This window comes from Elgaria multicarinata, chromosome 2, assembly GCF_023053635.1.
Source record: "Elgaria multicarinata webbii isolate HBS135686 ecotype San Diego chromosome 2, rElgMul1.1.pri, whole genome shotgun sequence".
NCBI lineage: Eukaryota > Metazoa > Chordata > Lepidosauria > Squamata > Anguidae > Elgaria > Elgaria multicarinata.
In genome coordinates, this window is record NC_086172.1 from 171,769,953 (window position 1) to 171,782,851 (window position 12,899).

The following is a 12,899-nucleotide window of genomic DNA, read 5'->3' on the forward strand; positions in this document are numbered from 1 at the left end:
ATAAATAAAATAAAAATAAATAAAATAAACGCATTATTATTATTCAACAACAACAACAACACAGCAACTAACCATTTACTAAGGCTGTGCACTGCCTTGATTCTGAATCCGGATCCTGCGTGCGTGAGGCCCCATGGGTCCATCTAGCCCAGTACTGTCGACACGGACTGGCAGCTATGGCTCTCCAGGGTTTCAGGTAGGAGTTTCTACAGCCCCACCTGGACATGCCGGGTATCAAACCTGGGACCTTCTGCATGCAAAGCTGATGCTCTACCACTGAGCCACAGCTCCTCCCCTTCTTCATCATCAGCATGAAGAGAATGTCTTTATCATCCTTCCCCACCCAGGTGCCTCCCAATTTGTTAGACTACAACTCCTACCATGATGGCTGGAAACGATGGGAATTGCAATCCGACACGCAGAGGGAAACCACATTGCACTTACATCGGCCAAGTGCTGGACATGCGGAAGGATTTCCACGATCTTCCGTTGCAAGGCCTCAACTTGCTCATTTACTTCCTTCAACTCCTGCACCGTCGCGCCAGTTTCAATCAAAGTGGACAAGTCCTCCAGTTCTGGGGAAAGGGCATTGAGAACGCGCTGCTTTTGTTCTGAATCTTCAAACGCCATCTTGGTGGGTGGAGCAAAAGTTAAATTGGCGAAAGAAAGAAACATTAAAACGCATTGGAGATCCGACTATTTCTAAATCCTCCAGACACCTCTAAAATGCCGTAATTCAGAGTTACAGTGCTGGCCAAAACTGTGGACGCTTTTTGAAATGGTCATGTTTTGCAACTTTGCATGCTTATAGAAAATGTTCCGTTTCACGAAATTCAAATGTTTATATATCAGTTGAAAGACCTGATTCACGTAATACAACAATCCTGCTTCTTTTCCTGGGTGTCCAATCAACTCTTTTCTTCGGTACCATTGCTCTATTTATGATGTATGTACATACACTTTTAATTTGAGAAATACTTCAAATATTCACACAATCTCCAATTGCCCTTCAGTTACAGAACAAACAGCAAAACTGACTTTCCCCAACTTGGAACATGATGTGTCGCAGCTACTGCCATGTGATTGGTCCCCAGAACAAGGACTGTGATTGGCCAGTAGGGTTTGCAATTCTAATCCGCTTCTTCACTCAATCACACCTGTGTTTGTTTTTAAGACTAAAGTAAGCATAACTTTTTTGTACTGCAGATATTTGCATTCTGTTTTTTTGTATTGAATTTAGCATTAAATTCTCTTTCAATTGATATCTAAACGTTTGGATTTCGTGAAACAGAACATTTTCTATAAGCATGCAAAGTTGCAACGTTGCAAAACATGAAAATTTCAAAACGTGTCCACAGTTTTGGCCGCCACTGTAATTCAAAGGGGAATATTAAGATCCAACAGATTTCTGATTGCAAAATGCATCCAAGAGAAAAAGATAATAGATTTTTAAAAATGGACATAATTCAGGGCATCTCTTTAAGCTCCTGCAGGAAGCTCTTGTACAGTCACTGGGGTTTTTTATATCCCCTCCAAACAGTAGCTGCCGGCTATGATTCCTCCATGTCTCAAGCAAATTTGCTTTTACTGCTTTGCTTTCAGTGAATTGCAGCTGATCGCCCAGTCCAGCAAAGGTAACTGACTGACACATGGCATAAGGCTCCTGAATGTGGTTTTCAAGCTGGACTGGAAACTACACATTTATTTATTTATTACATTTTAACATGTAAGGTTTTAGTTGTACGTGCATGTATGTTTTAACATTTTATAATATTTTATCTATTTTTTGTATATGAATAATGGGCTCAAGTTACAGTAAGCCAGATTCCGGCTGGACATCAGGAAAAGCTTCCTGACTGTGAGAGCAGTTCCACAATGGAACCAATGACCTAGGGAGGTCGTGGGCTCTCCCACACTAGAGGCATTCAAGAGGCAGCTGGACAAGCATCTGTCAGGGATGCTTTAGGGTGGATTCCTGCATTTAGCAGTGGGTTGGACTTGATGGCCTTTGTAGGCCCCTTCCAACTCTGCTATTCTATGATTCTATATAAAGAAAATAGAAGGCTGTGGTTTGGAAACAACAACAGTATAATAAGAGTGATAACACTCAAACCACAAAGTCATCAAAACAACTTACATAGATGAATAATTCAGAAACTTTACAAAAGTACAAAGAACAGGCACATCAACAATATTTATAGGATGTTCACACTAACATTCACAACAAAGCCTGCAATATCAACATCTAATATACATATAGTGAACTATTCACATGAAGCGTCTTTAATATAAACAGTAGTCCGGTACTAATTGCTGTTTCGAAGATTCTTCCTCAGTATGACGCAAACTGATTTACAGAAGGAGCCACGGCTACACAATTAGAAAGGAACCCACCAGGGTTTATCACCATATCATTCTCGTTTCCTCAAGCCGACAGTAATGCTCTCAGTTCTTTCAAGAGTTTCAGAAAAGCTCCCAGTTCTTAGCCAATTAAATCACTTAAACATTACTATAAGAACTGGGAGCTTTTTTGAAACTCTTGAAAGAACTGAGAGCATTACTGTCCATTGAGGCTGTGATTCTACCCTGACTCGTCTGGGAGTAAGGCCTGCTGAACCCAGTGGGACATTTCTGAGTAGACATGCATGGCACTGAACTGTTACTCTACAACAGGGGTGTGTTGGCCCCTCCCCTTTTGCCTTCGGCCTCACTCCCGCCCCCTGGAAAGCAACCCTAAATCCCCAAAATGAAATTTAGCCCTTTGGCCGAAGGATATTCAAGCACTCCTGCTCTACAAAGTGTGGGCAGGGGTACACATTCCTACCCATCACGCACTGAGCACAGAAATATGTACATGCCCATCTGTTTGCTTGAGCCATTGAGTCACTCACTCTACGGCTTTTTTGCAGAGTTTGTTCATTGCCTGCAGAGCAGAATATAATTGGCTGAGAGCCGGCGTGGACTTTAAGGCCGAGTAAGATATGCAAAAGTGTGTCCAACCTCACATCAATAATAATAATAATAATAATAATAATAATAATAATAATAATGAAACATTTTATTACCCACCTCTCCCTCTGGATCGAGGCGGGGAACAACACCAAACGCAATATAATACAATTAGTTAAAACAGCATATAAAACCAATACAATATTAAAATAACAATCACAGCATCTTAAAATTCTTAGGTTTAAAATTCACCTGGGTAGGCCTGCCGGAAGAGACTAGTCTTTACGGCTATCAAACTCTGAGAGAGCTTTAAGCTGACGAATCTCCTCCGGCAGGCCGTTCCACAGTCTGGGGCAGATCCCTTTACCTGGAGTGCACTGGCATGTTTATTCAAAGTTTTGGCACAGTCGCTTTTACCCTCCTCGGTGAGCAGACTGCTGGTGTTTCTAAGCCACGCCTGGGTGCTCTTCAGGAGTTCATCACATTCTTCCATCTTGTTAGCAGCCTTTAAAATATATATAACATCATGTATTATCTTTACTTCCATTTCATGCAGCCTTCTTCAACCTGGTGCCCTCTAGATGGCATTGGACCGCAACTCCCATAATTCCCAGCTAGCATGGCCATGCCCACGCTTTGTAAGGCACAGCAGGGCAAGCTGGAATTCTATGCATGTGGGAACTGCCTCATTCCCATTTGTATTAGGGAATGCTCCCCTCCTAGGTCCAAGATTATAGGGAATACTAGGATGGTGAGCATACTATCTGATCTGGATACAAATTTAATATTGATTGATTGATTGATTATTGCATTTATATCCTGCCTTTTTTTCCTCCAGGGAACTCAAGGCAGCGTACAAAATCCTCCTCCTCTCCATTTTATTCTCACAACAACAACCCTGTGAGGTAGGTTGGGCTGAGAGTCTGTGACTGGCCCAAAGTCACCCAATGGGTTTCCATGGCTGAGTGGGGACTAGAACCCAGATCTCCCAGCTCCCAGGCTTACACTTTAGCCACTACACCACACTGGCTCTGGGAATGAACTAGATGAATTCTGTTTCAGTCAACTTGTGTTTCATTCGTGGTGCTATTTCCCTTAATTTCAGGGTGTCTCTACATTAAGAATAAACCCCGACACCCTTACCAGGTCTCGGATCTTTTCACGTTCGCAATGGCAGCAACCAACAGCGACCATGTGGTTTTGAATCGAAAAGAGAATGCTATAGCAGACTCCTCTGTTCAATGAAACAGCGCCGTCTAGTGGCGGATTAAATCCGTCATAAATTACATCCCGAATTACCTCTGTGTTTTTAAAGCACGAAATTACCGGGAGAAACGGTGGGAAACGTTGCCTAATCGACCCGCAAACATCCGTGAGTAACCAGTGAGAAGAGTGCTATAAATCGCTCATTTAGAGAAGCCCTCAATCTCTTCATCCTTCCACATTATGCATCCTCTCCATCCATCCCTTACCCGGTTTAAGTTTGCCGTTCTGCGCTCGGCACGCTGGGAGACCTGCTGGTACTGCTGCAGTGGAATCATCAAGCGATCCATCAGCTCTTGAGCCTGGCCGGGGTCTTGCTCCACAATGTCTTGAACTTCTGAATCCAGTTCATTCATTTTATAATGCCAAAGGTCTAGCAAATCCCAGATTCTCTGTATGGAGTAGACAGAACACGTCAATGAATGCAAGGGGTACTCTTCCAGTCTGTGATCGGTTTACACCAGACATAGGCAACATGGTGTCCACGGGCACCAATGTGGCCCTGGAGACCTTTCTTGGTGCCCGCCAAGGTGTGCAAGAAAGAAAGAGGGACAGAGAAGGTTTAGGGGGGATTTTGGAAGGTTCCTGAAAAGAAGAGTGAGTGTGGTCTTTCATGGGCTTGCAGTGTGGAGGGGAAAGGAGAGACAGGTGTGAATGCATGCACTTATGCCTGCGAGGTACATGGGGTGCTTGTGTGTGTGGCAGAGAGAGAGAGAGAGAGTGTATCTATGGGTAGTGGTCCAGAGTGAGAGAGAAAAGAGATGGGGGGATGAGATTGGCTGTTGCCTCTGAAAATTGTGGGTCTTAAGGAATTGTGTGGTGTGCTGTGGCTCAGACCGCACCTCTGCCCTGTACACCTCTGTCTGCCCAGCTTATTTGTCCTTTGTGATTGGTTACATCTCCCCTGGCAGCCCTTTTGTGATTGTGCCCATGATAGTCTGAACAAGCCAGATTCAAGCCTTGATTTCTGATCCTGGCTTGTTCAGGCAAGTCATAGTTAAAATTAACCACAGTCCCTGGCTCAGCCAAAATGACAAAGCGCAGTTAGTTGGAAATAGGAGCAGATACTTCTGATCTCCTTGCAGCCAGGTTAGAAAAGGGGAGTGGAGGGGGAGCAAATTGGTGCGTGCGATGCTAAATTAGAGGGAGAGATGTAGCGCAGTGGTAGAGCTCCTGCTCTGCGTACAGAAGGTTCCAAGTTCAATCCTCAGCATCTCAAGGCTGGACAGGAAAAATCCCTGTCTGAAACTCTGGAGAGCCATTGCTGCCAGTCAGTGTCGACAACACTGGGCTAGATGGACCCATGGTCTGACTCAGTATACGGCAGCTGCCTATATTCCTAAACTATGGTTAGTATTATGTCCAAACCTGGCTAGCATGGGAGGCAAATTGCAGCAGAGAGAGGGTTTCGCATCCCCCATATGTCCTAAAAACTGGGGTTCTAGCCCAGTTTTATACGTGATTAGGGCAGACCTGTGTTGAAGCAAATAAGCGGGACATTACCTTCTGAATTTCTTTAGCTTTGGTGATATTCTCACTCTTCTGCTGTAACATGTGTTCAACCGCTTGGAGGCCTTTGTTAATGTCTTCTATTTTTTTATCTGTGGTGTAGTGAGGAGAGGTTTTCAAGAGCTCGGTGCTGACCTACCAGGGTTAAAAAGCAAACAAATTGAAAAGGATTTGCAGCGGTAGCGGTGGAGGGAAGCGGAACGGAAATACAAAGACAAAACCAGAGGTGGTTCCAATGTCAGTGAGGCGGTGAATCTGCTCCAGGTTTCAGTCGGAACCAGTCAGAACTCAATCCAAGGTGCTCCCCATGGGTAGCTCCTTTAGAATTCTGATTGGTTTTGACTGAATCCTGGAGCTAGGGTGACCATGTGAAAAGGAGGACAGGGCTCCTGTATCTTTATCATTTGTAAAGAGAAGAGAATTTCAGCAGGTGTCATTGGTATGCATGCAGCCCCTGGTGAAATTCCCTCTTCATCACAACAGTAAAAGCTGCAGGAGCTCTGCCCTCTTTAGCTAGAGTGAGCAGATTCAAGAGGGCAGGGCTCCTGCAGCTTTAATTGTTGTGATGAAGAGGGAATTACACCAGGTGCTGCATGCATGCAAAGAACACCTGCTGAAATTCCCTTTTCTATGCAACTGTTAAAGATACAGGAGCCCTGTCCTCCTTTCCATATGGTCACCCTAATGGAACAGATTTGCTGCCCCACTGACATCGGAGCCACCAGCCTCCACTGGACAAAACTATGTGGTTTTTCAAAGAACGACCACTGTTTCTTTCTTCTTTAATGAATCACAGGAATTTGGAAAACATTTACCATGTTATGCAGAAGTACCTGGACTTCTGGAGGGCTCCTCTTTGGAAGAGGATCTGGAATCTTATTTTCCCTTTGAAGGTCATAAAGAGAATCCAGCAAGATTATCTAGTCAAGTGTCCTGTTCCCAACCCAAGACTGTTAGCACACAGTAGCCCATGACATGGCTGCCAGTTAGTTTCTGGGCAACGTATAAAGTGTTGGTTATTACCTTTAAAGCCCTACATGGTTTGGGTCCAGGTTACCTGCTGGATCGCCTTCTCCCGTACAATCTGCCCCGCACACTCAGGTCCTCTGGGAAGAATTTACTTCAGCCAGCCACAATTAGGCTGACAACTGTTAGCCAAAGGACCTTCTCTTCTGCCGTTCCCAGACTGTGGAATGGCCTGCCTGGAGAGTTCCGCCACTTTAATAGTCTTTCTGAATTTAAAAAAGCTATAAAGACGGATCTCTTCTGGCAGGCCTTCCTAGTCGAATTGTAAAATGTCTTAAAAGATTATGAGATTTTAATAATGCATTGGTTTTATGATTTTAATCAGTTTTATGTATTTTATATTTTTGTATTCAATGTTGTCCCTCGATCCAGAGGGAGAGCAGGGTAAGAAATAATAATAATAATAATAATAATAATAATAATAAGAAGAAGAAGAAGAAGAAGAAGAAGAAGAAGAAGAAGAAGTAGTAGTAGTAGTCGTCGTCCACAAGCAGGACACAAATGCAATAGCACCCTCCTGCACATGTTCCTGGGAAACTGATATGCTCCCTTGATATTAAGGATACCTGAGAGAGCGCCTTCTCCCTTACCAACCTGCCCAGTCACTGAGGTCATCCGAGGGCCTGCTCCTGGTGGTTCCACCTAGATCCATCCTCCAATTGGAATCCACCAGGGGAAGAGCCTTCAGCGTGGTGGCGCCCCTCCTGTGGAATTCCCTGCCTCTGGAGGTCAGACAGGCTCCAACCTTGTACTCCTTTCGGCACCTTCTGAAAGCATCTTTATTCCAAGAAGCCTTTCTTTAACATGCAGCCTTGGATTTCTGTTTTTGCTTCTTTTTAAATTTTGTTTTAACTGTTTTATTCTGTTTTTATTTTCATTTTACCTTGTACACCGCTCCGAAATTTTTCAATGGGGAGCGGTATATAAATATTCTAAATAAATAATAAATAAATAAATATTGGAGGTAGCACAAAACTATTAGGGCTAGTAGCCCTTGATAGCCTTCTCCTCCAGGAATTTGTACAATCCCCTTTGAAAGCCATTCGAGTTGGTGGCCATCACTACATCTTGTGGTAGTGAATTCCACAAACGGCACAGCGAAGTCCACAAATATGAGGGTCTCCCGAAGCTGTGGCATTGTTGAAGCTACGCAGCTGGAGACCGCCAAGAGTCCTCATTAAGCCACCCAAAAAGCAGGATACAGCTGCAATGAACCTGGAGCCTAGCAAAAGCTTGTTCTGAGCTTCAGAATGAAGAAACGGTGGCTTTTACCTTTTCTTCCAGGTCTTGCAAGGTTCCCTTGCAATCTTCCAAATGCGTTTCAATCTCCACTGGAACAATTGTATACATTTCAGCATACTTGATGCGTAGCTTCTCCATGATCTGCTCAAGGGTTTGCTTCTGCTGCTCGATTGCTTTCTGGATCTCCTATGAAGTGGATGAGATTTAAAGAGGGTTTTCCCCCCCAGAAGTGGGGATTTTGCCTCCCACTGCACTTAGGATGCAGGCAGGTAATTTTCGCATGACAAAGCCTCATTTTGACTACGCAGGCGGAGCCGGTTAAACCCGAGAGATGCTCACTTTGTTTAGTCATGATGCTTTTCAATTCACCGAGAATAACTTAAACCTGATACCTCTTCATTGTCCTCGTCAAGGCTTATTGACAGATGAAATAATATCTTGAGCACATAAAAACAGCCCCGGGATTAAGCTGCAAAGCGTGCATTCGTTCCAAAGAGGGGCAGAGCCCCAAAACATTTCCCCAAAATTAGGTACTAGCAATAATTAAAATGCTACCTCCCCCCCCCCCAAAAAAAGCAACAGAGCAGATCACTTTTGTTTTGCCAAAACCAAAGGATCTGTGCAAAACAGTCAATTCCACTTCTGCATGAAGAGTATCGTTTTCAGGAGGTAAAAGGAACTTGACAGTTGCCTTACTATTCGTGGCCTAGAAATTTAATCTGATCTATATCCTCTGACAGAAACAACAGAAAGGAAACACATTTCGGGCCAAATTTCTTGGGAAATGCATGTGGTTTGCAATGATTTGTCCCAATTCTAAGGCATTTCCTTGATACCAAAACGTTGAATTTTTGGATCAAAGTCCAAATCCGCATCTTGCATGGGAACAGAATGAAAGTGGAAAGTAAAAGTTGTTGTTCATCTAACAGACAACAAAGAGGCTGGTTGTAACTGTGCCATCATGTGTTACTCCCAGCAGGAGGGCAAGAACTAATGGGTGGAAATTGCAAGGAAGCAGATTTCAGCTGAACATTAGGAGAAACCTATAAAGGAGAAGAGCTGTTCAGCAATGGAGCAGACGGCCCTGGGAGGTGGTGGGCTCTCCGTCATTGGAGAGCCATCTGTCGGATGCTGGAGTTGCAGATTCCTTCACTGAGCAGGGGGCTGAACCAACATGACCTCCAAAGTCCCTTCCAACCTTAAAATTCGATGATGCTATTTTATATTACCTCATTTTTGCAATTAATCAGCACCCACATGAGCAATTTTTGGAACAACTTTCTGAACTGCCGAAAACAGTAGGGGGGAAACATATGCAAATCCCTCTCTAATTATGTTTGCATAAAATCTAACATCTATCTATTGTCTTTGTTAACAGACAAAGGGTATAATCCTATCCAGATGCCCATCAGCCTCTGAACCCGAAGGCTGATGGGCATCCTATGCAGAGTGAGAGGAACATAGAAATTATCATTGCCTCCGTGCTTCTCCCACTCTTGGATTTTTGCTAGACAGGCATTTTTGCCCCTCTAGCTAGACAGGCATTTTTGCCCCTCTAGCTAGACAGGCATTTTTGCCCCTCTAGCTAGGGCTCTGCAGAGGGGGAGGAAAGGAGGCTAGGGGAAGGCTGGGGATAGCCTGTATCCCTGCTTCTCCAGCCCCTTCTTTGCCCACAGAAACATCCCCTTTCCATCCTCTCCGAGGTCACTTCTGTAAGCTTGGAGAGGCAGTCGGTATGGTTCTCTCCATGCTGGCTGCGAAGAGGAGGGAGAGAGGCTCTGGAAATTACGCATCCCCCCTGCCTCCGGTTGCGTAAATGTAAGACGAAAAGGCCTCATTTATGCAATGGAGGAAAGGCTTGCAAAGAAGGAGAGACCACAAGGGCTTGAACAGCTGAGGGGAGACAGGAGTTGACCCCCCCACACACACACCAACTGTCCAGCATTTCCCCCTTGTGGGACCCATTTACACATCAGGGTGAATTATTGAATTTCCAAAGCCTCCATCGTTGCACACAATGGCGGCTCCAGACGTGGGTGGGCGGCTGCTGGCCGCTCGGTGGCCGCTCACCGAGCCACCAAAGGAACTTGTGCAGCATGCACGGAGGGACAAACCGCGGTGACAGGGCAAGCGTCCAACGAGTTGGACCCGGGTGAGTTTGCCCTCCTCTAGTAACAACGCTAGAGAGTTTTGCTTGCTTTTCAATTAAAGCTGAACGCTCAGGGAAGAGAATACATGAGTTCTTCACGTGCAGAGGTCCCAACCCTTAACCATGTCGATATTTATATTTATTCATTTCATTTATATACCACCTCATAGCCGAATCTTTCTGGGCAGTTTACAAAGATTAAAACACTGAACATTAAAAACAAATACACAAAATTTAAAAGCATAAAAAGCATAAAAGCAGACAATACCCATTTAAAACAACCTTGACAGCGGGTGTTTCACCAACCTCAAGTTTCGCTGCCATTTCATTTGGCGTTTCTAAGTCTATGTCCTGCAGCAACAACATGGCGTCCTGTAACGAATTCTTCACAGTGTTTATTTCTTCATTAACTTTGGCCCGGTCTTCAATCTCAGACTGCACAGCACCCTTTTGCTTTTCAGCCTTTCGGCAGAGCCTGAGAAAATGGCGCAGGGAATCATATTCAGCGGAGGTTTCACAGGGAACTAGAACATGAGATCTGAGAGGTTCCATCAGCACTGCACACACACCCCATGCCCTGATTTCTGAAGGCTCTAAACACAACCAACTTTCATTACAGTCAACTGGGCTTCTCCATCTTGAAAACTATTTGGATTATATTTTAGGGATGCAATATTCTAACTAATTATTATATTCTTTCAGGAATCCTTATACATCTGTCAGATAATCTGGAATCCCTAGCTCAAGCTAAAAAATAATAATGAAGGTATTTTGAAAGCAGAATGGAATACTGGATATACTAGTATCATGGGAGTTATCTCCCCAATACATTTATTTAGACTTACTCTGACGTTCGGTCCTGCATGGATTGAATTTCACACACAACAGGAAGGCTTCCTCCTTTCTCAGAGGGACATTCAGGGACACTCAGGATGCTCTTTAAGCGGACAAGTATTAAGCGCAACAGTAATTTCTCGGCATCCACGCTTTCCTTGTAATAGTTTGCACATTCCAGAAATTCTTCCAGTTCCTCCTTGGTGGCTTTCTCTTTCTCTCTGGGGTTTTCCGGTAGTTCTTCGAGAAAATTGTCTAGAATGATGGCTTCCCGTTCCATCTAAAAAGAAATATGGCGGCCAGAGCAGGGAAGAGAACCAGTGAAATGAGAGAAGACTTCAACTGCTCAAGGTTGCAATCCTACACCAGGTTACCTGGACGTAAACTCCATTGAACGGAGTTGGACTTACATCTGAGTAAACATGCATAGGATTCCTTTTGTAATGCAGTTATTATACATGGGAAATATAACAGTGATGATTATATCACTTGTCTCAGCATATGCTCCCAGTGTAAAATAAGTGCATTTATAGTATACAAGTGGAGTGCTGCAACAAAATGTTGCAGTGCAGAGTATTTCTAATCAGGTTTCCACCTACTCCATTCTGTTCCTCCTCCACCTTAGTTTTCTGTCCCCCGCCCATGTTCATTCCTTATCATGGTGTCCGGGTTGTTTTTGCCACTTTACTTCCTGACCCCTCAAGCGTTTGTTGTACTCTTGCTAACCTCAGTGTTCCCATGTGTCTGCAGACACCTCTCTCTTGTGTGTGTAGTTCTGTTTTGGGTGCATACATAGCAACACTCGGAGAATCGAGATCATTGTCAGTATATGTGATGCATTTCAGTTAGCATTTATATTATTGATTTATCTCGGTTAGGGTGACCCTATGGAAAAGAGGACAGGGCTCCTATATCTTTAACAGTTGACTAGAAAAGGGAATTTCAGCAGGTGTCATTTGTATGTATGCAGCCCCTGGTGAAATTCCCTCTTCATCACAACAGTTAAAGCTGCAGGAGCCCTGCCCTCTTTTGTATCTGGTCACTCCACATCCTGCCCAGGTTAATTAGTAGTAGGGTGACCATATGAAAAGGAGGACAGGGCTCCTGTATCTTTAACAGTTGCATAGAAAAGGGAATTTCAGCAGGGGTCATTTGCATGCATGCAGCACCTGGTGAAATCCCCTCTTCATCACAACAGTTAAAGCTGCAGGAGCCCTGCCCTCTTTTGTATCTGGTCACTCTAGTATAGCTCTTTCCTTTTCTGTACAAGTGGTAAAAATACAGACATTCTGTTATCTTTTCCATCCCTATGTAAGTGTTCAACACACTTTGCTTACATTTCAGTAATCTTGTTTGGTATTTATTATTTACTCCCCATATTTATAATTAGCCAGTTTTATTCTCCCCACCCACCCCCATATAAATAGATTGGCAGGCAGAGCTGGGGGGGGCTAAGAATGATAATTAGTGACACGTCCAAGTCCACTTAGGGTCAAACTAGATGTGACAAGAAAACACACAGCTTTCGCCAAAAACAGAAGCCCCCCTCATGCGGTGACATCACTCCCCCCTCGCCATCATTAGCCAGTGGTGTAGGACAGCCAGGGAAAGGCACAATGTCGTGAGGCTACAACACAAGGTAAGTGTGTGCTTGGGAGTGCCACAGCCAGTTTCTTCAAGCCCTTGATACCAGAAAGGGAGAGGCATGTCTGAGTTTAGAAGACGGTGGCATGGCTAGACAAGAGGGGTGGAGGGTGATGATCTCACAATATGATGATTGCGAGATCGTCCCCCTCGTCTACACACGGCGCGTGACCTCCCAGGAAGAAGAGGACGGTGCGGCGGCCATTTTTTTGGAAGACACAGGAGCTGGAGTGCACCAGTGCTCCAGTGCAAAGGTAAGTCTTTTTTTAAAAAAAAAGCCCTG

At 44.4% G+C, this 12,899-nt stretch overlaps 1 protein-coding gene across 1 annotated transcript in view; it reads right to left on the bottom strand.

Annotated features, from left to right (window-relative positions):
- Positions 1–12,899, bottom strand: part of LOC134393168 (nesprin-2-like) — a 272,899-nt gene that overhangs the window by 166,831 nt on the left and 93,169 nt on the right. Inside the window, exons 35-41 of the mRNA XM_063118134.1 lie at positions 10,984–11,252; positions 10,445–10,613; positions 8,020–8,175; positions 5,716–5,856; positions 4,422–4,604; positions 3,317–3,454; positions 445–630 (exon numbers count right to left, since the gene is read on the bottom strand). Coding sequence (XP_062974204.1) covers positions 445–630; positions 3,317–3,454; positions 4,422–4,604; positions 5,716–5,856; positions 8,020–8,175; positions 10,445–10,613; positions 10,984–11,252 — 1,242 coding nt within the window. The remainder of the gene's footprint in view (positions 1–444; positions 631–3,316; positions 3,455–4,421; positions 4,605–5,715; positions 5,857–8,019; positions 8,176–10,444; positions 10,614–10,983; positions 11,253–12,899) is intronic.